This window comes from Amblyomma maculatum, chromosome 8 (assembly GCF_055883805.1).
Source record: "Amblyomma maculatum isolate TAMU_Amacu chromosome 8, ASM5588380v1, whole genome shotgun sequence".
In the NCBI taxonomy this organism is placed as follows: Eukaryota; Metazoa; Arthropoda; class Arachnida; order Ixodida; family Ixodidae; genus Amblyomma; species Amblyomma maculatum.
The window spans coordinates 89172412-89195465 of NC_139351.1; the positions used below are offsets into that span (position 1 = coordinate 89172412).

General features: G+C 47.7%; 1 protein-coding gene across 3 annotated transcripts; it reads right to left on the bottom strand.

The window, feature by feature from the left end:
• Positions 1–800: 800 nt before the first annotated feature.
• LOC146181753 (RING finger protein 11-like) lies at positions 801–21750 on the bottom strand. 3 transcript variants are annotated; one of them, XM_084576758.1, is made up of 4 exons: positions 21002–21746; positions 8130–8284; positions 5548–5759; positions 3000–3137 (listed from the first exon to the last, which is right to left on the bottom strand). In XM_084576758.1, exons 1-3 carry the CDS (start codon positions 21110–21112, stop codon positions 5588–5590), a joined length of 438 nt encoding a protein of 145 aa, XP_084432884.1. In that variant the 5' UTR covers positions 21113–21746; the 3' UTR covers positions 3000–3137; positions 5548–5587. The 3 variants fall into 3 exon arrangements, with proteins under 3 accessions (XP_084432882.1, XP_084432884.1, XP_084432883.1); XM_084576757.1 differs by having other exon boundaries at positions 3062–3199; positions 21002–21744; XM_084576756.1 differs by lacking the exon at positions 5548–5759 and having other exon boundaries at positions 801–3199; positions 21002–21750.
• Positions 21751–23054: the final 1304 nt, after the last annotated feature.

Here is a 23054-nt window from a genome sequence, read left to right on the forward strand (position 1 = left end):
TGCGCTGTCTACTGCAATGCGCGAACCTCGTTCGGTCCATTATGTTGTATGGCGTTTGACAACTGTTTTTCAAATGCAATTCTATGACGTATCACTGGAACGACAGTATTATCAAGCTTATTTACCCTATGCGGCAGCATATCAGACTGTAAGCAAAACTGTGCGATTCGCTGCACCCAGCTTGCTTTTTGTTGGTGTCTGGATTCATAACACAGGTTATTCGAGGAGTTTTAAAAGTAGACTGCGTCCGTAATGACGCACCATACTTCACACTTTACACACCATACACCATACACACTTCTTCAAAGCGCTGGTCAACGTTTAACGACCGGCCACCACTTCTGATGCTCTGCGAAATAAGAACAATGTTCCGGTAAGTTGTGTTTACACGTGTTTCTATGGGTCGCCCTCCCAACTTGCACCCCCATACTTTTTGTGGTGTTTTAAAAATACTTCGCCATGTGGTTTCATACTTTCAAGATCTGTTCTAGGGTGTTCATGGTGGCTCTGTGTCGAATAACATCATATATGCCCCGTGAAAAGAGAGAACTGCTTTGAAATCTTTCGGTTCCATGTATTCCTTTTTTCACCCCCAGTCGGCTGCGGCGCCGCGAGCGCCCCCTTTGTTTGTAAACACGGTGTTGGTCTATACACTTCTTCCTCCAGGAATGTTGTCAAACTGAAGTTGCATTCAGCGACGTGGGCAAAGTATGTTGAGTACAGAATTCTTTGTTACTTCAGCTATAGCTGAAAGCTTTTTCAGGGTGATACCGACCATATGATGCACACACAACCGCCACTTTGTCAAGGATATCTTTTATTATGTACACGTCCCAAAAAAGGAATGAAAATCGCACATGAAATATAATATTCCATCTCTGCTAATGACTAGGCCAAGGTATTTTTTTTTTTACTTTACTCTGCATGATGAAAGGCTCTCTGCGGCATTTTTTTCTTTAAATCCCCTCGGAACATAAGTCTCAATAAGAGCGCTCGGCATTCAAACAATAAAACTTTCATATTTTCTTGACCAGCACAAAAGGCCATCCAAACAGTGCAAGCAGTTGTTTCAATGACAACCAAAGCTCCCAATGATGTAAAAAAATACAGGGGGATTGAACAAATGAGTCTGACTACAGGTAAGTACAGATGCAACTCCCAAACCTCGGTGTCCCAATATAAAAAGATAACATGCACTGAAGACAGACAGCTTCCGTATTTAAGCGATGAATCGAACTCAACAGCCACAACTGCTTGTCGGTGTGATGCCAACAGCTCTGCATGCTATTTAAAGAAGTGCTCAGCATTTTTATCTACGGCTCGAAATCACTTTATTGTGTAATATGTGTACAGGGACTTACCTACAATAAATAATCCTAGACGTCTGCAATGACAAGGCTTCCTCGTACAATAGACGGATTTCTTTTCTCACCCACACATATAGATGTCAAAGATCCCCACCTGCCGCACGACCTACAACCGATGTCCACTGCGCGGCTGCTAAAATCAATCTGTGACCATGCCATCCTATGACAAAAACCCTGGTTGCTAAAGTTTAAAAAAAAAAGAAAAAAAGAAATGAGCGTGCAGGCAATCTCTACAATGTGCACTGTACGACTGCATACAGTTTACAGACTTGGGCATTCGGTAGCTTCACACTTGGATTGCAGAGTTCCTACAGACAGTTACTGCTGCTGTCAAACCTAGAGGAGGTTTCGCCAAACTGCGCCCTACAGTTTTTCTCTCGTTACAAAACCTTCCAAACAAATTGCGCACCATTTTAGCCAACTGCATTTCTACCTGCAAATCCTTTTTTTTTTTTGGCAGAGATGGCATTCATGAGTACTTGCTCTACCCTGGCTAATTAGGTGGTAAAGTGAACCTTTTCAAAAGTATAAAAACACAAACTAATCGAGCGCAACCAAGTCTTCACACATTTCAACACCTTAACGTCCAACAAGCAAGGTAAAGCAACTGTCCAGCAGCAAATGCCACTGCCTCCACGCCCGAAATGTAGCTTTGGGCTCTACGTCATCATGAATGCTAAAAAAATTTTGTTCTGCTTTCCGTCTCCTTTGACTGCCAACCCACCAACTTGGACAAACCATTACAGGCCGTAAAGGAAACATTGTTCATACGTTCTTTCTGAACTTACAACACCGATAAATGACAAAAACAAAACTGCTGCACACTTAAGACCTTGTCTAGAGAAAAAAAACAATGCGGGTAATCCGCATTGGTTATCCTTTCCACTTTCGTCTATGCCCTCGGAGAAGGCCAGTGCTTCAGGTGGTGGACTCGTAACAGAGTACAAACGCGTACAAAACACACATGTCGGAGCCAAGTTTTCTTCACCCTGACCTCAACTGACCATGCAATGCCCATAACTCACTTCACTGACGAAGACGTATCACACCTTTCACCAGTGGAAGAAAACTAGGCTCTCAACATGGTCAGCAAGCTGCGGCCACTTTTCGATAAAAAACGGCTCGTAAAGCAAAACAAACCAACAGCAAAAAAAAAAAAAAGTAATAATAATAATAATTATGTAACGGGACGAGGCGTTTGGGTTGTCAACACAAAAAAAAAACAAAAAGGGACTAACAGCAGCAAAAAAAAAGAGCAAAATCACTTTTCCAAGAAACAACTCTGCAACGCAGGATCGTACGAGTGCAAAGTCCACCAAACAGATGCACTCCATGCATCGTGCGCCAGAAAAAGTCCAAGGTGAGAGCAAGAGCCTTCCATGTACCGTCGAGCATAACTGGAACTCTAACACTAAGACACCTTATATTTACATATCCACACTGGCTTAATAGAAGCCGACACCAAGCATTCAAAAGTCCTCGAGAAATGCCGGTGACGGCATGCCGCCCGGCCGGGCAATTTTAATGGCAACCGCCGTCTCCAGCCACAGAAGGGATTCAGAGTGTGCCCGCCAGACGTCTTGCAGCATTGAACGCACTTCTCGATGAAGCCATGCTGATGATCCTGCAGCTGGAAGCTTCAACAGAAGACTGCGAGGAAGTTCGCTTCACCTTTGTGCATCACAGAGGCAAGGAATTCCTCCGTCCGCGCTGGAGTGACGATTTCGCTCTCGTTTATGGGTGCAGTGTGCACAAACACGGTGATAGCCCCTGCAAGACAGTTCGGACAGGTTGTCCGGAGGTGGCTGGACGTTTTCCACATCAACACAGACCTATACAGACAGTAGGTAGGAAGAAAAAAAAAACGGTTACCGGTCTATTTAGTGCACAAAACAAATCTTTTTTACATGTTGCAACTGGTACTCTGCTAGCTCTACAAGCCAAGGAAACTGCAGCTTAAAGGTAAGGAACCTAGTGAAGTCCATAATCATCTTGAGAAGCCTCCATTACATTGGTCTCTCGACAAAGATAAGTTTCCTTCATTTCTCTCAAGGGCCTGCCTTTTACATTTATGCATCCCAGCTTGTCTTACAGGTTTCTAAACAGAAATTCTGGCTTAAAAGAAGCTCAATATTAACCTGAAAAGGAGTACATACTCTGAACAGACTGTAATTACTTTTCTGAGAGCGGCAAAATGGCCGCTCTCAGCGACAGTTCGGCGTGCGGTGCCGTGGACAAGATCAGCTGTTTGCATGCAGCCTTACAAGAAATGCTGCATAAGCAACACGCTTGACAGAACTAGGTGACACACTCTGCGAGATGGCAAGCAGCAAAGAGAAGCTGAGGTCGTTTGGAAGTTTGGAGTGAGATCATAGCTCCTGCGATGCAGGGACACTGCCGATATAAATATATGCGCTTTTCCACTTTTTTTTTTTTTTACTTCAAGGTAAGGGGTTCGACATATGCTCCCACTCGACCAATAATACGGTTTATACGGTACAATATTGTAAGCAATGTTGCAGTTCTTTCTTTAATTCCTAGTTGTGATACTGTAGTGACCTTCTCTACTACCATGAAAAGTGCTCGACGAATTAGCACACGGAAGTTGGTGCTAAGGCTATATTGTGTGTGCAGGTGTGAAGTACGCATGATTTGGTGGCTTCCTATATTGAATTTGTTGACTGCCAAAGGTGTACAAAGCGGGAACGGCGTTGTAGCGGCGCAAGCCGTCGCCGCTTGCCACAACAATAATGAAAGTGGACCTCTCGAAGCGTTTTCAGCATAATGTGAAACTTTAAAATGCGTCTCGCGAGTCTGGCATGATAAAGTAACCAATTAACCATTTTTTGAACGGGCTCGAATCAAGTGAATAGCTATTGCAGAAGCTCCAAAAAAATAAAACTCTGCACATCAGTTTTTTTTAATTTTGCACTGAACACGTAGAGAACTATGCATGAATCGGTGCTCGGATAAGAGTGCACTTTTTGATGGCACGACCAATCGAGGTTTCTGGATGAAGGGCATTTGCCAATAAATTAATGAAAACTTTTCTTTGCGACAGACTGCAAGCTTGAGCTGCACTGGTGTATGCCGAATTAAAAAAAAAAAAAAAGCTTTTTTTGTGTTTTGACATCCAATCAGGCAAATATGCTCTGCCGGAGAGTTGAGTTTCCTGGACGCGTGAAGGGTAATGCTTTGTAACTTTTTTCTTTTTTAACTGTACTGCAACCCAATTAAACAGTGCACCAGAGATCACATTAAAAGAAAGGCCTATAAGTTGTATAGTCTCTTGTCACTGACTTGAGAATAGGATGCATAATCAAATTCGCAGGGCACATGGGAGAGAGCAAGGTGAAACACACAGACGGGTTAGCAGCAAGTGACAGCAAAGCTGTGAGGCAGGCACTTTGAAAAAGGGTACTTTATATTTAGAACACCCACAGCACTAATGGCTCTTGCCTTGACACTGCCTTGTAGCATCGTGATGCGAGGCGACTACCATGGACTCCCTGCAGATCTAAATGGTGTCACAATGGATAAAAGGAAAGGCCAAGAAAAGAGGTGTACACAGGCAGTGCGGCATGAGAGTCTTGTACTCTCAGTGGTGGGACACGCGAGATGCACAAATAGCGAGAATGATGTGTGCTGCTAGCTTTAGACAGCTCACAAGATGCGTGGTACAAGTTGGACACGTTACCTTCATGCGGCTATTCCTTCGAATGGGCGATCATTAAATTTTTGTAGTGTATTCCATTATGCACCACCCATTTCTGCCAAGGCTGACAATATGCAGTAAACTAAAAAAACTAAATAAGGAGATAAAATGTCGTGCTCACATACTCCCCATTTGTAAGCCAGTTAAACCCCTCAGCTGACATTCCAATACCCAGGCCAGATATTGAGAGGACGGGATTAACTACAAAACAGTTCTGAAAAGTGGAAGGCAAGGGAGATGGGACGGACTGACAGGGTCCTCGAAGCAACCCCAACGTGGTCCTGAGCAATCACTAAACGAGAATGGCAGAAGATAGAGAGAGCCTACCATGCTTGGGTCCCCAAGATTGCGAAGAGCTAGACAAAACTGCGGCACAACTGCATTGCAGAGAAGTGTGCCTGCTGTTCGAAAACCTTATTTTCCACACTGCAGGCACCGGAGTGGCGCAGAGGCACCACCACTCACCAACGAGCGTGCACGCGCAGTGTATCGCGAGGAGAACGACTCAGTTGGTCTGGTAGGTGGTCAACAGTGCGGCGTCCACCGGCTCCATGCACGAAGGGCACGTGAAGGAGCGCATGAGCCAGTCATCAATGCAGTCCGTGTGGTAGATGTGCATACAGGGCAGGAACCGGACGGCGTCGCCCATGGCAAACTCGCCCATGCATATCACGCACCTGCCCCAAGAAACAGGGAGGGGGATATCAGGATGGAAGAAATGCGTTGCCTCACTGTCGCTCTATGGTTTGTTAAACATGCCCACTTTTGTCAGATACAGGTTTGAATGACAGTGCCATCCCTCAAACCAACGGCGCAGTTGGCTGCCTCCCACTGGTGGGCAATCAGAGCTGGCTAGCAAGGTGGTGAGGGGCAGCTGGCCACGTCATGATAAAAGGAGGTATTCAAGTGAAGTCATGGGCATCAAGTTCAGGTGCAAGGCATAAACTTCGGCAGTGCAAGCTGGAACAAGCGATAAGGCGATTAGATACGATTGCAGCCTTTTGCCATGCTAGATGAACCACAAAATGGTCATCACTGTGGTGTAGGTGCATACTCCCTATAGGTCAACGTGCCAAAGCAGATATGACAGCGACAACAGGAAACGACACCACTAAAGGTGTGCATACTTTGCCTTTAGGTGCGGTTGAGATGATGATGACTCATAGAACCTGTTCTATTTCGACGCAAGCCTCCAACTATAAGAGCTGCACTTGCCAGTAAGTGCAATAAAGAAGTACAGACACCAAATTTTTGCTTGTATGTCTTTTTCCTTAAAACGATGTTTGACATTAGTATGCACGGATATCCCTATGGTGTTCGCCTACGACAGCTAAACAATTTATAACTGAATTTCTGGTAATGCTATATTTTTGTTTCGGTTTCATCAACGATAGTTGTGATGTGTGCTTGTTTAGGTCGCATGAGGCATGAGAAAAATGGTAATACTATAACTACCAATATATCATTTATTGTCATTACAGCTAGCCAGAATAAGGTTGGCTTAAGAGCTGTAGTCAAAGAAATCTTCGTATCGGTGATTATATATTCTAGCTTCTTTTGTGCCTCAAATGAAACACCAACAACACATCTACACGTCACAGTTACTGCTCAGTTGATGAAGCAGACCGATACAGCATCAAGGAAGACATTCAATTCTAAATTATTTAGTGGTCACAGGCAAATACCAAGAGGTAATGCATATATTATTCTAATGTTCGACACATCGTATGAAAGAAAAACAAATATGCAACACAATTAGGAATCTATAGTCCTTTATGCAACTGCTCTGCCTCAGATAAACAGTTTGCAAGATGGATGCAAATGAATTAAGAAAAAAATTGCTCCAAATAAGCAATGTTGGACCTGCTGTCTACAACGCGACTTCCTATTCCTACTAGCACTTCGCCTCACTTCAGCGACACAGTCTCCTGCTATGCCTTCCTACATATTGTATGAGTGTCTCGGATGTAAACAAGGTGCATGCTGCATACTTTTTACTTTTGCACTGTGAATACAATGCACTGTGAGCACTAATAAATGCAACATGCATTCATTAGTGGTGAAGCGTATTATGACATACTGAGTATGTTTCCTTTGTTCTTTCTGTCACATGCACCTTTTGTCTCTGAAGTGCTTCGCTCTGCTACTTGAGTCCTGCTACTCATGATATTACACACTGTTCATCTCGCTTGTATGATCTGCAATTATAGACTATAGCATGTACCTCAAAACTACTGTATTTACTTGACCCAAATCACCCCCCTTTTTTCTCTGATTGCGATTCCCAAAGCTGCTTGGAGAAAGGGGAGGATGCTTAGATTCTAAAAATTCTAAAATGAGCACCCCCCCCCCCCCCCCCCCCCCCACCTTTCCTTCTTTTCACGGTGATATCTCCCCTAGACGGGGACCAGAAATAACACTTTATGTGGCATGAAGGAGAGACGAAGTGGTGTCCGTGTGCTGTGCGATGCCAGTGCGTGATAAGGATCCCCAGGTGGTCGAAATTACTCCCGAGCCCTCTACTACTGTACCCCTTTCTCTCTTTCTGCTCTCACTCCCACCTTCCTCCCTTCCCTTACAGTGCGGTTCAGGTGTCCACAGATTGGTCCACGAAAGCCAAGCGCACTTGGCGGCCTTAGACACACACCCTTCCTTGCAAAGAAGGGTTTTCGAAAATGGGGTGCATAGATTTGCACACAAACATTTTCTCCAAAAAAATTTTTTTCCCCCTGGGAAATAGATGCATAGATCTGTGAAAATACACTATATAATACTTTAAGCTTATAGTGCATGGTTACAGTAATATCTCTTGTGTGTGTATGTACCTGAGGAAGAGATTTTTCCAAGAAGGCTCTCTAAGCTCTCAAGCACCTGTTGCTACACCAACACCACTGTCGTCAATTGACAATGATCTCCTTCGTTATCTCGTCTAACTATGGCAACAGACATCAATCATTAACGCTATCAATTCTGAGTGGCCCCTTTTTTCTCTATGGAGTGCTGGAGAGAGAAGACAGGCAGGGGTGCAGATAGATGTCACCACTCACTCTCTGTTCTTCTTGCTGCCATCATAGAGGCCCGTGGGAAGGTGCTGGATGAGACCCATGCGCTGGGCAATCACCACCTGCTCCTCCTCGGTCAGCTGGCAGGCTGGACGGCTCACGTTTGGCGATGGGTAGTACACTGGCATGGACACAGTCTCCTGTGAAACCGAGGAAAGGTGGCACATACCGTATGGCTGGGGTCATTGCACCAAGCATTCACAGCTGGCTTAAAATCCTGCAAACTAGCGCCTAAATTTCACGAAACAAGGCAAATAACCAAAATGTGACGGCCATGGATGAACAACACAAAAAGCCTGCAAATGGTTGACTGCAAATAATTGCAACCACTAAGTTGTCATAATTTATTGTGAGGAAACATAAGCTCAAGTGAGCAAATTTAGCCAAGGCAACATCAGTAACAAGTGTGAATGGAGATGAAGAAAGTAATCCCAGCCAGCATGGACGCGAACAAGGTAAATGGGAATTAGATGTCTAATGTGATAGCATCCAAAATCACACGGTTTCATGCGTGTATGATTGTCGACACATTTTCTTTTGAGAACTGCCCCATGACGCACCTATTTCATAAATACCAAAAAACTAGTAATTTAACTCTGGATTGGAATTTGTTGGAAATGTATATTGCCTACACCACCAATAAGGTGCTCATAATATTACGCTTATGCCAGCTGGAAAATATCAACACTTATGCAACATGTTTGTTTTTTCTTTTCAGGAAAACCTGTAAAACAGTTTTCAACTGTTAGGAAGCCTTACTGACATCTTGACGTCTTCAAAAAAGCCACTGAAACAATGGCAGCGGCCATGGGAAAACAGTATTTGCCATATTTGCAGCTTTTTAAAACCAATACAAACAACTATGCCCTTGTGTCAAAGGTTGTATACTTTATTTTTACTCGTCCTGCAAATTTATTATATACAAATCCTGTAGTTCTACTATTTTCATTGTTTGTTTTGCGGACAATGTCAACAGTAAACAAAGCTAGCAAACTAAACATGTTACCCCAGTTCACATCAAAACAAATCATCATGGTACAGGAGGTTAAGAAAACTTGCAATCTTTGTTGTCATTGTGTGCCTGCGTCCATACAGCTAGAAGTGCTTTGCAAACTGCAATATGTCTCTCTTGGTCAACCAGAGCTCCCTTATCTTGACTGGCACTATTATCACAGAGCAGGAACATCACTCTTGGCATACAAGACACTCATTCCTGGCTCCTAGCATCTGTGACACTGACACATACATCCACAGCTAGACCACACGGCACAAAAGGATGCTGTGCAAGTCCTATTTGCCCCACGCACTGGGGAAGAGGATTAAGAAGATTAAAACTCATAGGGTATTTCTTGTGATTATGGGCAACTCTGTTGGTCTTATCCACTTATAAAATTTCAATTACACAAAGTACAGAAGTTCAGTGCCTTTTGCTCGTGTGCTCCACACGTGACTTGCTCTCGAATATTGCTCACTGCTAGGTTGCCCACCACATAAATTAATTATTTAAAGTAAATTAATCTGACAGGCTGAAGAAGGCGTGGTGAAAAGTCAAACCTCGCACCAGACCGCCCAGAGCCTGGCCGGGGGTATTCTCAACGGCGCACATAACACATCGATGTCAGAAAACCCCGCGCAGCAACAGTAAAAGGACGAGCCCCTCCGCTGGACCCCTCTCTCCAACTCCTCCCGATATGAGGGGGCTGTTTTATTCCACGCCATATAAATGCCGCTCAACAAAGGGCGCGTCGTCGGGGCCCACAGCCGATGCATACATTGGCCTCGGCCGATCTTCGATAGACGTCTCGCGCGTTGACGCCTGCTCCGTCCGTGGTCAATAGCCAGCGCCTTATCTCGACCGGCAGGGAGATGCTATCGCGCCACACGCGCGTGCGACCTTGGTACCTACCCTTGGAACAAGAGATAAAAATGCATATTTCTGGCTTTCGCCCAGTGACCGCGCACCGCCGGGATAGTTGTTTCGCTGACACCGCTACTCATGGGGGGAAGGAAAACGTGCCGCTGCCGATACTGCGGGCAATTCCACCCGCGAGGCTCCAGCGAGGGTGTTCGCACGCAAACATTTCGACGAAGCCGCGACTTTCCGTGAAGGAGGACGACCCTCACCCCCTTCACACTCCTAACGGACGCTCCGCTCAAATGCACTTGATCGTGCGCATTCGCGTCTATTGCCGACGAAAGCAAAACAATGGTGGTACCACGCGGCGCGAGGACAATGAATGCCACGCACGCAAATGCCGCTCCATTTGTCCATGCTCAAAGATAGTGGATAGTTCGCACAACGCATACGCACATCGCGTCTAAGACTGCACGCGATTTAAAAAAGAAAAAAAAAAAGGGGGGGGGGGGGGGGGGGGGGGCGTGCTTCGAAGTGCGCATGCGTGAAACGCCACTCGAGATCGGGCTTTTTTGCATACGTTTCATCGGAGTAAATACGTCGTATTATGCCGTAACTGAATACTCGAGTCCTGCGTCATTTGTGTTGGGTTTAATGGTGCTTAAGCGATCCTGCGTCGTTTAGCTACTGTGGCCAGAGAGAGGCATACGAGATGTTTGCCTGGTAGTAATGGTAGTAAGCCTGGCACGCTACTTTTGAAGCAGTCGCTAACCCCCCCCCCCCCCCCCCCCCCCCCTCCTCCTAGTCAAGTGGTGAGCGCACGCTAAAGAACTCCAGGTAATCCAAATTTCAGGAGCCCTCCACTACGGCGGCTCTTGGGTATATTTTCAGTGCGGGGGCTGAGAAATTTTTCTTTTTGAAGCTTCACTACGCCATGTGAAGTCAAGGTGCCCGTGCGGAGCCGGAGCCTTTACTGCGCATGCGCTGAGCATGACGTCATAGTTGCGCCGCCGCCGACTCCGCAGCCCCGCTGCGCCGAGCAACATGTGTAGCCGCGCGTGACATCAAGTTGCACTATTTGAACCTCCGCAGCTGCCACCGCCGAGTCAGCGTGACGCCAAGGCTGCGCCGCCGCCACCGGCTCGCTTTGCGCGTCGCGCATGCGCAGTAGCTACGGATGACGCCATTACTCGGCCACTTAAAAAGAGGAAGAGAAGCGTTCTTCAGCTGAACAACATACAAGCTTTCGCGACACTAGGTTTAACCGGAGCTAAACCACGGCGTTTTCTTAGCTAATTGTAATAAGTAGCCTTATTTCGCGACATTACAAGGTGGAATAGGTGGCCGACTTAAACGTGCATGAAAAGTACTCGTTCAATTTAAGTCTTTCTCTCGCATTTTTGCGCGGAACGATATCAGCGAGCAAGTTGCGCTCAGCGTGGTACCCACGCCAGCTTGTTTCTATTGCTGAAATTGCTGATGCATGAAAAACAAAACGACGCTGAGCACCTCTAATCCTTGGCTGTTTTCGTGTTCTGTCGGTGTCATCAACTTAAAACTGTCTACTACGGCGTTGTGGTAGAAGCCAATTTTATGGAAACAAGGTGGTCTGAAGTTAGCTAGTTACAGCAAAGACAAGTAAACAAGGCAGTAAGTGAGGCGGAAGGAGAGTCGGCCGAGCCTCCACATGAGAGTATTTGGGGGGGTGGGGGTCTACACCCTCGGTTCCGGCGTCCCTGGCTCAAGGTCAAACGCGCAAGTGAATGACTTTGGGAATTAGTGCGTTCTAAAAGTTATGGAGAAAAAAAAAAAAGGTGAAACCGAAATCAATCCTGCACAATACTTGCGCGCGCACACACTGAGATTCAACCGTGTGTTTTGAGGGCATGCATGCATCCGAAGCTCCAATTCAATGAGATTGTGTTTACAGGCCTGACGTCCCAAACAGACTCACGCTGAAGGGCGCCGCAGTGGAGGGTTCCGGAAATGTCGACCCCCTGGGGTTTTTTAATGTGCACTGATATTGAGGGCGCTTGGTTATCGAAAAGATGCCACACAAGTGGGGATCGAGCCCGCGTCCTTGAGTCAGCAGTCGAGCGTCCTTATCACTGAGCCACCGCGGTGGGGCCCGGTAAGATTTGTGCTGACCCTATTGAGAACGGCTAAGTGAACATCCAGGCAGCACCGAGCATTAGAATAATTTACCGAAGATCGTTCTTTCCACTCGCAACAATACAAAGGACGTCAAGCCTACTTTCTCGCCTGTGAGGAGCGAAGACAACAGATCCAAGGTGTTTGTACCTCTATCAAAGCAAGTCTCATCTGTTATCTAAGTTCGCTCTGTCGTAGTGCTCCTCCTCAGTCCTCCAGGAGCCCATTAACCTCAGCGCGCTGGACGGTGCGTAAACAAGGAGCCCGGCCGGGGATTGCTTGGAAGATCCCGGAAGAGCGAATATAACGCAGCTGCAACCTTTCTACCCCAGGTGGCCGGAGTGTTGTCGGTGTTGTTGAAGTTCTTACCCCGGCATAAAATGACGCACGATCACACAGGGGCCAGTTCGCACAAGACGTGACGCCCCCTGGGAAATACGAGAAAATTCGCCTCCCACCCAGAAAATGGCTGAAAACAAACGAGCCGCGCATGCGCGATAGATGTTGGAGCGCCTCGTTTTAAACCAAAGGAGTTCAGGAGCGCTCGGGGGAGGAGAGGCGCGCACGCGTGCAAAGCGACCCAGTAAAGCAAACAAAAAAAAAAATGTGTACGCAAAATCCGCGCGTTTCCCGCTGGGTGTCCGTGCGCTCTCCACACGGTTTCCGCGAGATTTCTCCACGATGGTTATGGCGTTACACATACGGACTCCATGCAGCCTGTTTGTAAAGTTTGTACGAACTCCGTATGATCCGTGAGTTGAAACAAAAGCAGTAAGATGCGAAAAGACCATTACACCTTTTAACCTCATACACCTCCAGTACATAACGGTTAACAATTCTCACACACACGCAAAAAAAAAAAGAAAAAAAAAAGGAGGTCAGAATACCGACGACACAGTGAGTTTTAAGAAATGTTGAAAGTTGTTTTACGGGCTTTTTGTCTCGCTTTCGAAGCATGTGCCTTTCAGGAACGCTGTCACGCACAAGTGGTCTGAAAAGCTATCAGGACGCATCCCCTACAATCAGGTGTCCGTCCTTGTGCGACAGCTGTCTCCCTTGCGTACACTCTTGAATATGGTGGTCACGGGTGCGCTTCCGAACGTAGGTCGCCGACATCTGGTCGGCGTTCTGAGGCAACGTCATCCATGACGTCACACACAACACGCAAGCAAAACATTCACTACATCAGCGTCATCGATCGAGTTATTAGTCAACACCGATCCAACGCCGGCTAGAAGAGCGAGCGACTGCTTCACCTTTCGTTGGCATAGCAACCGGCGAAAGCTCCGCTCTTGCTGTTCCGCCAGGCTTTCACTCTTCCCCAACTATCCGCTTTCACCCTCTCACGCGTGAAGCTCCATGATGTGACATCGACTCCACCACTGTACCTCTTAAATTTGGCTTTAAAACTAACCTAATAAAGCTTTCGCTTCACAAGGTTAGAATAGAAGGCTTGCAAATAAAATTTTCTCGTCCTCCTTTTCCCTTCGATCACCGCCGCCGCTAACTCTTTTGCGTTACCAAGCATCAATACACCTCTTAAGGCGAAAGCCTTACTTGACTAAGGGTGAAAATCTCCCGTGAGCGAGATCTGTCCGCGAGATTGCGCGGATAGTGGCGGCGTTAAGTGGGTTCGATTCTCGTAAAGGTGATGGGTTCTTTTCCATAAATATAGCGCGTTCCAGTAACGTGAAGGTCATGAGTTCGAGTCCAGTGAAGGTTATGGGTTCGAGCCCTGTGGTGGTCGCGGGGTCCCGTAAAGGTCATGGGTTCGGGTCTCGTACTCCTACCCCTCCGATCAACAGCCGAGCGCGTTAACCAACTACGCCCCGCCGGGCACGTGAGAAACATATTTTAGTTCTTATCAAGCGTTCCTGCCGTCTCCAGCAAAGTAAGGGCAGTGACGACGCCTTCACCCCCGTCTTCAGGAGGGCACCAGCTATGAATCAAGCGCCGCGACGAGCGCGCGCCATCGCCGCCGAGTGGAGCTGCTCACCTCGAATTCGGCACGGAAGTAGCAAGTGCCCTACACTGTGTGATCGGAAGGGTTCGGTCTAATAAACACTACAGTAGAATCAGCCCTAAATGCGTTCGCCTTTATCGCTCTTAAGGGGCTCCTCTAGAATTTTGTAGCGAGAGCTGCCATATCCACTTCGACTCTTCGCCGTGATCGCATCTTTCGTCGTGGTCGCACCTTGGCCGTGGTTGCACTGACCATGAGCCATTGAGAAGGAGTAGTAGTAGTAGCTGTAGTTGTGGGAGGCGGTAGCTGGCAGCTGACATGGCCGAGCACTAACTGGACGTAGGGCTTCCTGACATCACGTTTGACAGGAGCTGCCAACTCGGGTGTCTCCTTTCGTATGGGAGGGTGATATCGCAATCAGCCTGCCAAAACCCTTGCATTCACGTTATTCCAAGGCCACGTAGGCACGTTCATGCGGCTTGGTTAAAGCGGGGCTTTATATGTTGGCTGGTATCTTACGCTATTGCGTCATCGCGAAGGTGGAAGTGTAAACGAGAGAAAGAGGTGCCGTACTTTGAGGGCTTCGGACCACCGCGCGATAGAGGCTTTCACCTTATCGCACTTTAGAGGTCAAAAGTGCCCCCTATGGCATAAATAAATCTAAACCATAGAGTAAGCTACTATGTTCCAAAGCCATGTCTTTACTTTCAAGCGGAACCTAAGCGTAGCCATGCAGATAGCTCTCGCGTAACTCCGTGTTTAACCAAAAGCTAAACCACGGCAATTTTTTTTTTTCCGAAGTCGCATTGCAAAAAAGAACTTTTTTTTTTTCTACAACTGTATAAAGCAGCTTCGCACGGAAAAAAAGAAAATAAAAAGAAATTCTCCCGTGTTTCGAACGACGTTACTCCTCTCACGACGGATAAGCACTATTTGTTTGGACGAGCACTGACAAATTGCAGACTGCCTATTTATATCCACTGATTACCATTCTCCAATTACATAAGAAGGTGTACTTCCGTCAGAAGCGGAGTCGCATTATCCAGAAAAGGCCCAGAAAAATGAAATGTAGGTGCCGAATCGCGTAACGATCTAACAGCAAACCCAGTTACAAAACCAATCCATTGGCCCCACACCGACTGGTTGGCCCTGACCGACAGACATGAACAGGAGCGGGGCTAATAGATGGGCTCGCGACTAGTTTTGCGACCAGATAGTTATGTAATTGGGCTCCAGGTATCGCCGCGACCGCGGCAAATACTGTCCTTTTTCTTCTCAGTGGCCGGCGAATTTCACGCGGTTCTAAGACGCTGTACCACACAGCCTCTCGGCTTGCAGTCAACGTTCATAGAGCCCATACATCGAGTCGTGACGGAGAAGTAAAATTTTATTTTCGGTCACACAAGTTTATGCACCAATTAATATTTTTACTACTGAACGAAAGTCAACCGAATCTGGCTAAGAACCAAATTTGCGTCGAGCTGCGAACACGGTGATAGACAAAGTCCTTTATTTAGAGGAAGGCTGTGGGGAGAGATGGGGAAATAACGTTAGTCAGATATCTCCCAGTCTGAACATCAGTGTTTTGCTCATCTTTCCGTGACATATGGACTAAACCAGAAGGGCATTAGTCGACACTCCAACACCACTTTGATCAGGGCGCTGTGGCCGCCATACGTATAGATAACGTCAGCTGCGTGTCACTATTCGATCGTGAGCAGCGCTGTACGATAATCGGTGCCGGAGGGAGTGTGTAGCAATGCAGTACAGTATGTTGTATGCCGAGTCAGCATACTAAACCATGTTGATGAAGACCTCTTGGGAATGCGTAAGAAGACGGGTCTTGCACGAAAAAAAGCCCAACAGTGCAAGTTCTTTGATGCGGGAACGATCTGAAGTGCGGACAGACTCACGGACGAAGTGCATTAGTGTATATCCCATTTATTGCCAAGAAAAAAAAAAAAAAAAAAGCGGCGTTACGGCTGATGCCCATCGCGAAACCAACAGAATTGCCGGCAGCCATGGCAGCACAGTACAGCTGCCGGCAACTTCGAAAGCAGCATACCTAGAAACAGCCGCCATTTCTTTCTCTTTTATTATTATTTTTTAAGTCACGCATCGCTGAGAAGATCAGATACATAGGCGCGGCAGGGGAAGGGGAAAAAGACACCAACCGTCCTTCAAGGGCAAGATGACGTCGCGCCCGGCGGCAGCAGGAGATGCCGAACGAGAGAAGCGAAGCGCATTTTGAAACTACGGCGAATGACAAGCGCTCACATTGCTCACATGCGCACACCTCTTTCTTTCTTCCTGCAGCCGACGGCACGCGTCGCTTCCGGGCTTCGCCCTCCACCCCATCATCACGCGATCACGCGACGGAAAGACAAAGCGAAGTCACGAGAGAGAGCCCGAGAGCATTTTACCTCCAGCTTGTGCCGTCACAAAGACTCAACCGAGAGGAAACGTGCACACCAAGACAAGCCACGGAGCACGTGACTACAAGAACACGTGACGGGAAACGCAACAACACCGCAACGGTGCGTTCTGGACAAAGAACTGACAGAAGTGCCCTTATAAAAAACCCCTAGAAACTGGGTTCAGGGTTAGAATGTCGACAACAACCCATGAGCGTCATGCCACTCAAAGGAGGCTCAGCAGAATGGAGTCTACAGATTTCCATGAGGCTGCGGTTAATCCGATTAGGCCGCGGTGAATGCTCTTTCATTTGCAACACCTTGCAATGTCAAGCTGGCCTACGGAGATTCCCCACGTCATGGAAAACCGGTCGACGTGAGCATTCGGGATGCACCAGGAACACAATAGACTGCGAATACGAAACGAACGCGAGAAGGCGGCAGTAGAGGCCACAGAACCCCGAAAAATTATCTATCAGTGCAAGCCTTTTTTATTCTCTCTTCTTCTTGGAAGCACTAAATAATTAAACCGATTAAGACGTGCAAAAGTATTGTTTGGAACGGTTTTGCTTGGCGGTTTGGCACTGAGAAACTGGCAACTGTGACAAGTCTGCCTTCTTCGGCGAAATGAAAATGAAAGAGGTCACGTGGTGCGTTGAGTTTTTTTTTTTTTTTATTTATTCAAAAAACTTGAGGTACGTACATGTAGTCGGTCAGAATCGCCGTCGCAAAAATCTAGCTCCCACTTGATCAGCAGGTGGATGCTAAGTGGTAAACGAAACGGTATGACACCACACTGAACGCTACACAAGGAACGGTTGCGTCACATTTTCGATACGAAATCACGTGACAGTTCTGGTATCATCATTACTACTACCTCTCGTGCCGCCCGCGAGGAAATTCCTTAATATGCGAAGGCTTCTTTTCAACCCGCGGCAACGCAGTGCGCGCAGATGAAGGGGAGTTCCCCAGGACTAACTCATTAAACCACCGTAGCACGAAGGAAGATTGATTGATTGATTGAAAACTTTATTGAGTGCATGGAAATTCTCGTGTTGTGGATGGTCCGCCTATTCCTAGTTGTGCTCCTCCTTCGTGCTGTGTGTTTTCTTTCACTAGTTCTTTGGTGTAAGCAGCCATAATGGTAAGCAAATTGTGATTTGAAAAGGATGGTCCCGTGGTCTCGCTGTATTGCAAATTGTAGATTGCTCTCTTTTGTAATAATAATAATAATAATAAAAAATTAAAGAGCACTGCAGAATCTGCATTGGAGTAATGCGAAAGCATAGATGCTGCTGTTGGTTGCTTCTAGTTACTTAATCCACTTGTTTGCCAATTTAAGTCGTTGGTACTTTCAAATTGCCTTCCTATGCAATTTTTCGGCTCTACTTCCGGTTGCGTGACGCCACATCCTTGACGTCTTATCGACTACCGGCACCCCTTTCTCTCTTTCACTCCTACCTTCCCCCCTTCCCTTACGGCGCGGTTCAAGTGTCCACAGAACAAGTGTGGCAGATACTGCGCCTTTCTTTTCCTGTGAACCAGTTATTCTAATCATTTACCTAATAACCTTACTGGCCTAATTATTTTTTCGGACACAACATTACGTCCCCCTCTATCGATTGACACCACTCATTAACCTCTACCACTTCTCAATTACAACTGCTGCGGACACGAAGCGAAGTAATGCCTTCGCATTAATAATAATAACTGGTTCACAAGCAGGAAAAGGCGCGTAATCTGTCACACTTGTTTATGTGGACACCTGAACCGCGCCGTAAGGGTAGGGAGGAAGGTGGGAGTGAAAGTGTAAAGAAAGAGGAGCCGTAGTGGAGGGCTAAGGAGTAATTTTAACCACCTGGGGATCTTTAACGTGCGCTGACATCGCACCCGAGTTCGATCCAGACCGCCGGCAGTTGCGTTTCGATACGAAGAGGCGTCCGTGTGCTGTGCGATGACAAGCGCACGTTAAAGATCCCCAGGTGGTAGTGTGAGAACTTTGTTGAGATTTGCAACTGTATCTCCTCCTTTTGTGCTCATTTTATTCCCAGTTTGGTAGCATTTTCATTTACTGTGCGTTTTTTGCAGCAGCTTTGCAACTTTAGTGCATGTCAGGCGCCACAAGTAATCGCTACTGTAATCCTGCATGCCACTTTTTGTTTTGTTCAAGACGGTCCAGTACGATGTTTCTTACGGCAGCCTTTTCAGTGGTAATCGACGTACCGGAAATTTCACGCGAACGTGATCAAAAATAAAAAGCCAATACCCGTGACGCCAGCCTGGCGAAGAGTATGCCGAGCGATATGCGACCAAACTCATTGTGCGTTGCGCACCTTTCGTTCCGCTTTTCTTTTGTTTTTGCGAAGGATGCGTACGATGGCTGCTCGTCCCTTTTTTTTTTTTTTTCGTGGGCAACCTGCAGCGCCCGTACGCCGGCTAAAGGTCAATGCACTTGTATGGAAAACCCGTGCGCAGCACTTCTAGGGCGGCTTCGGCCTCTTGGAAAAACCGAACTGTGCGCTCTTTGGTCCCGAGCTGCAAAGCTGCCTTTCTTCCTAACCATTGGCCAAGAGCATGCACATCAGGAGATGGAAGATAAGGCTTTCGCTTCTTCCGAATTCGACTGGACGACACGAGTAATTTTAAAAATGTATGCAGTGCACTTAAAAAAAAATTAATAGACCGAAGTGATTTAATATTGGTTACCAAAGGGACGAGAAACTGGAGAAATTGGCAGCGCAAAAAGGGAGTTTTTTTTTTTTTTTTCACTGCTTGTGGTTTTTTCGCGCTGTTCATTACAGCTACGCACATCGGACACAGAATGAAGGAAACCAGGCACACAAGCAGCTATATATATACATGCCAGCTCTAAAACAAACACCGCGAAACGAAAAGCACTAAAGGACTAAGCGAACGACAATGAGACTGTTCCAGCAAATTTGCTGAAAGCGTTAACGAGAAAGAACCGCACAGAAAGGAAGGAAACAGGAAATCCGCACGGCGCTGTAACGTCTTGCCTTTTGCCCCTTTTGCCGTGCTAACCAATTCAGTCGCCGAAATGAAACCGAGCAGCGTGAAACACCACACGTTCACGGAAGAAACCCACCCGACGCCGCAAGCGGCAAAGACGAAAAGCAAGAGAAAGAGAAAATGACGTAATTAAAACCAGTCGACGCTTTCTCCCTCTGAGTAACACGCGAGAAAGTCGAGGAAGAACTCGTAGTTTTCCTGCGATCTTCGCTCCTTCTCTGCAAACGAAGGCAGGACCAGGCGCCATCAACTGTGTATAATTGCAAGCGTTAGGTACATGGTCTCTCTCTACTAGCTCCTCCGACTTGCGTGCCGTACTTTCTTCATCCGCCCAGCAACAACGTGCACCTTTCATGACTCACCGCCGTCTGCGGCAGACCGCGCGGCAGCTGTTTTGAGAGCAGCTGATTTCCACGCTCCCCATGCTTCCTCGTCAATTTGTCTCACGCAACGACGACGGGAGACAGAGCACGTAGGCAGCAACGACTAGTCATGCATAAAACAAGGCGAAAAAAAAAAAATCCAACGAACCTCCAGAATTACCGCCAATTACATCCGGAGTAGGAAGAAAGGAACAAATAAGAGAAAATCGACAGCTAGGCAACAAGAGAACCAACGCCGCTACACAATAGCTTTCCGGAGACATGCCCTGGAGGCTGCAGCGCCCTTGTGCCTTTTGCGTGCGCCGTGACGTCAAAGAACGCCGTTCATAAAAAGAAACCAAAGGAAGACAAAAACAAAAGCAAAAAAAAAAAAAAAAACACGAGTCCGATACGGAAAGGAACATCTCCGTTCACGGAATTCCTGCCCATCATCCAACAAATAGAAGCTGCTTCCAACAAAATCGAAACTTCGCCCAACTCGCCTTGCAGTGTAGCACTGACGTTACACCCCGTACTCCTGCCAGGTCAACCTTATCCCAACCAGCTTCCAGACTGCATTGTTTCTGGCGACCCGTACTACGTTGTCGCACTGCCTGAATACCACTGCCACAACACAAAACAGCGCGGGTTGTCTCAGTAGTATGATGGATATATGTGACGCGAGATAACGCTATCTTTTTCAGCACACCTCGCTTTTTCGCAGTGACTTTATGGTGCAGCTGGTGCGCTGTGCTGCAGCAAACACTAAAAAAATGTTCCACGGCGCGAGGCAGCCGCACTGAAAACGCAAATGCATAAGGAGAAAGAGGAAACAAAGCGTGCTCGAACAAAGCGAGCAAGAGCCCGTGACGGCGGGATGATGACTCGACAACCAGTTTCCAGGCGAGACGCAAATGGTCCGACGGGGTGAACACAATCGCGCTCTGGCAGTAGCCAGAACACGAAGGCTTGAAGAAACGGCGGGCTTGAAACTATGACACGAGGACGACACAATCGCCGAATATGTTGTGTCGTAAAAACGAGCAAAATAACAGGGGCGATGTTCGAGCGAAAGCGCTCACCTGGTACGGTGGAGGGGGTCCAAGCTGATCAGCTGACGAGTCCCTAGTTCCTTGATTATCCCTCAGGAGCGAGATGTCATCGGACGACATCGACTTGAGGCAATTTCCCATGGCTGGCCGATGATCGGGGCACGACGTCTTAGAACGTCAGCAGTAGACGACCAACACTAGCTCTCGGAAAAACCATGGTAATCCGGGGACCATCAATGCACCGCGGCCGTCGAAGTCGTCAGCGCGGCTGGTGGCAGTAGGCCTAACGTCGAGACGTGACATGCCCGACGACGTTACTACCGTTCGTCGTCGCGGACTCGGTGAGGCAGAAGTGGCAGTTCCCCGGCTAATTTGGCACTCCCCTCTCCTTCATCGGATGGGTCCGAAGACGCATCCCTCAGTTACGGGGACAAGAGTGAATTTTGACGGCGCCTGCCTCGCTTAGTCGCTCGGCACTGCTGATAAACGCTGATCGGTGTAGTAGTAGTAGCGGTGGTGGGGCGAAAGGCTCACAGTCTCGCTCCTCGGAAGCCCTCAGGTAGTAGTCGCCGCCTTTGTTTGTCACTCATCGAATCGCCCAGACGGCGCGTCGCCTTTTGTGTCGGTTCGCCGCAGCTGGGCTCGGCGGCACCGCAGGCCACATAGCTGAACGCCGTTGTCGATCGCTGCACTAACTACGTTAGCAGTCACCGGCCGATGCTGCGTCTTCGGGCAGCGAAAAATAACAGTAAACACACGTCCGACGATCGCTGCCGCGAGCCACTGCTACGCCACCTCGCGGAGGGAAAGCCGTTGCGTGACCCTAAAAGCGGGAACATAAAAGCATTTTACAGACTCGACTGAAAAGATATTCAGCTTCAAGAAACAAGCATAAAAGATAATAATTAATTGTTTTAATGGATACCAAAGATTTCATTCTCGCAGAATGATCACGCGTACTTTAAAGCAGACGACGATTATTAGTTTCATCAGCATATCGTGTCGAGGGTTCATCACCGCGACCGTGTTCGGAGTAAGCGCGACTGAAACGATAATACTTTAATTTTAATCACCGCTAAACACGATAATGCAGCGTGTGAACGCTAGGGAAGGTAGAGGCAGGCAGTCGGCCATGAGACAAGCCACTCTTCCATATGGAGGCAGGCCATCGCCCATGCCCCGCGCTCAGAGCCAGCAATCGCCGTACCAGGCTCCTGCGCCATCACCCCAAGTCATCCGTGCTTCGTCGGCCAGGGGTCGGGGCTCTCGCGGCGCGGCGGCAAGAGGAGGTCCGAGCCCGATACCCGGCATCTTGAAAAAGCCGGCGCCCAAGTTGCAACAGCAACAAGCACAGCACGCTTGGCCGGCCTCAGGCAGTACTTCTCAAGTCACATTTGCCTCTCCCACACCTCTCCGCTCGATGCACGGGAATTTGGCTGGCAATGCAAAGCCCGCTACGGTACAACAAAGACCTGCTGGCACCGCTAAAAGAAGTACGCCAAATGGCGTTACTGACGAGCGCGTCGAAATGGAAGGCGCAAACATGAACGAAACGAAAGCGAGCTGCCGCATCCTAAGTGTCGGAATCGCTTCGGTAAAAGGCACTCGAGGAGTATGCGAGGTCCTTGGCATCCTGGACTCCGTGCCCACGACGAGCCGCCGCGGACTGGCGAAGCATTTCACTCTGAGACAGGACAAGTCGAGCGTGACCTGTATTTTTTACCAGATGGACAGACCTCTCGGGCCGCTGAAAAAAGGAACCCTGCTCCGTTGCGTCGGCTTCATGAACCGCGCTGGACAGCTCTCCGTAGTTTCAGCGCGCTCGGCTACGGATGAAGAGATGCGTTATCTGAATATCCTCACGACAGTCGCCGCCGTTTAATGCGCAGTATAGCATGTTGTTACGTTTCTTTAACAAACACCACACTTTGTCTTTAATTTCTATGGAGGTGAGGTCATATCCCCCACATATGTAAATGGCTTCCAATAAACTATTCTCTTCTCGATTCCATGAAGTCGGTCATCTTTGAATTTGCTGTTCTATGCAGTAGCTCCCGGACATAGAAGCGAAACTGGACTGCGA

Excerpts from the sequence above, each read along its gene's own strand:
- LOC146181753 (XM_084576756.1), bottom strand. The coding sequence starts at position 21,112 with ATGGGAAATTGCCTCAAGTCGATGTCGTCCGATGACATCTCGCTCCTG. Across the intron at positions 8,285-21,001 it reads GACCCCCTCCACCGTACCAG|GAGACTGTGTCCATGCCAGT; the intron begins GTGAGCGCTTTC and ends TCGGTTTCACAG. Across the intron at positions 3,200-8,129 it reads GGCAGCAAGAAGAACAGAGA|GTCTGTGTTGATGTGGAAAA; the intron begins GTGAGTGGTGAC and ends CTGTCTGTATAG.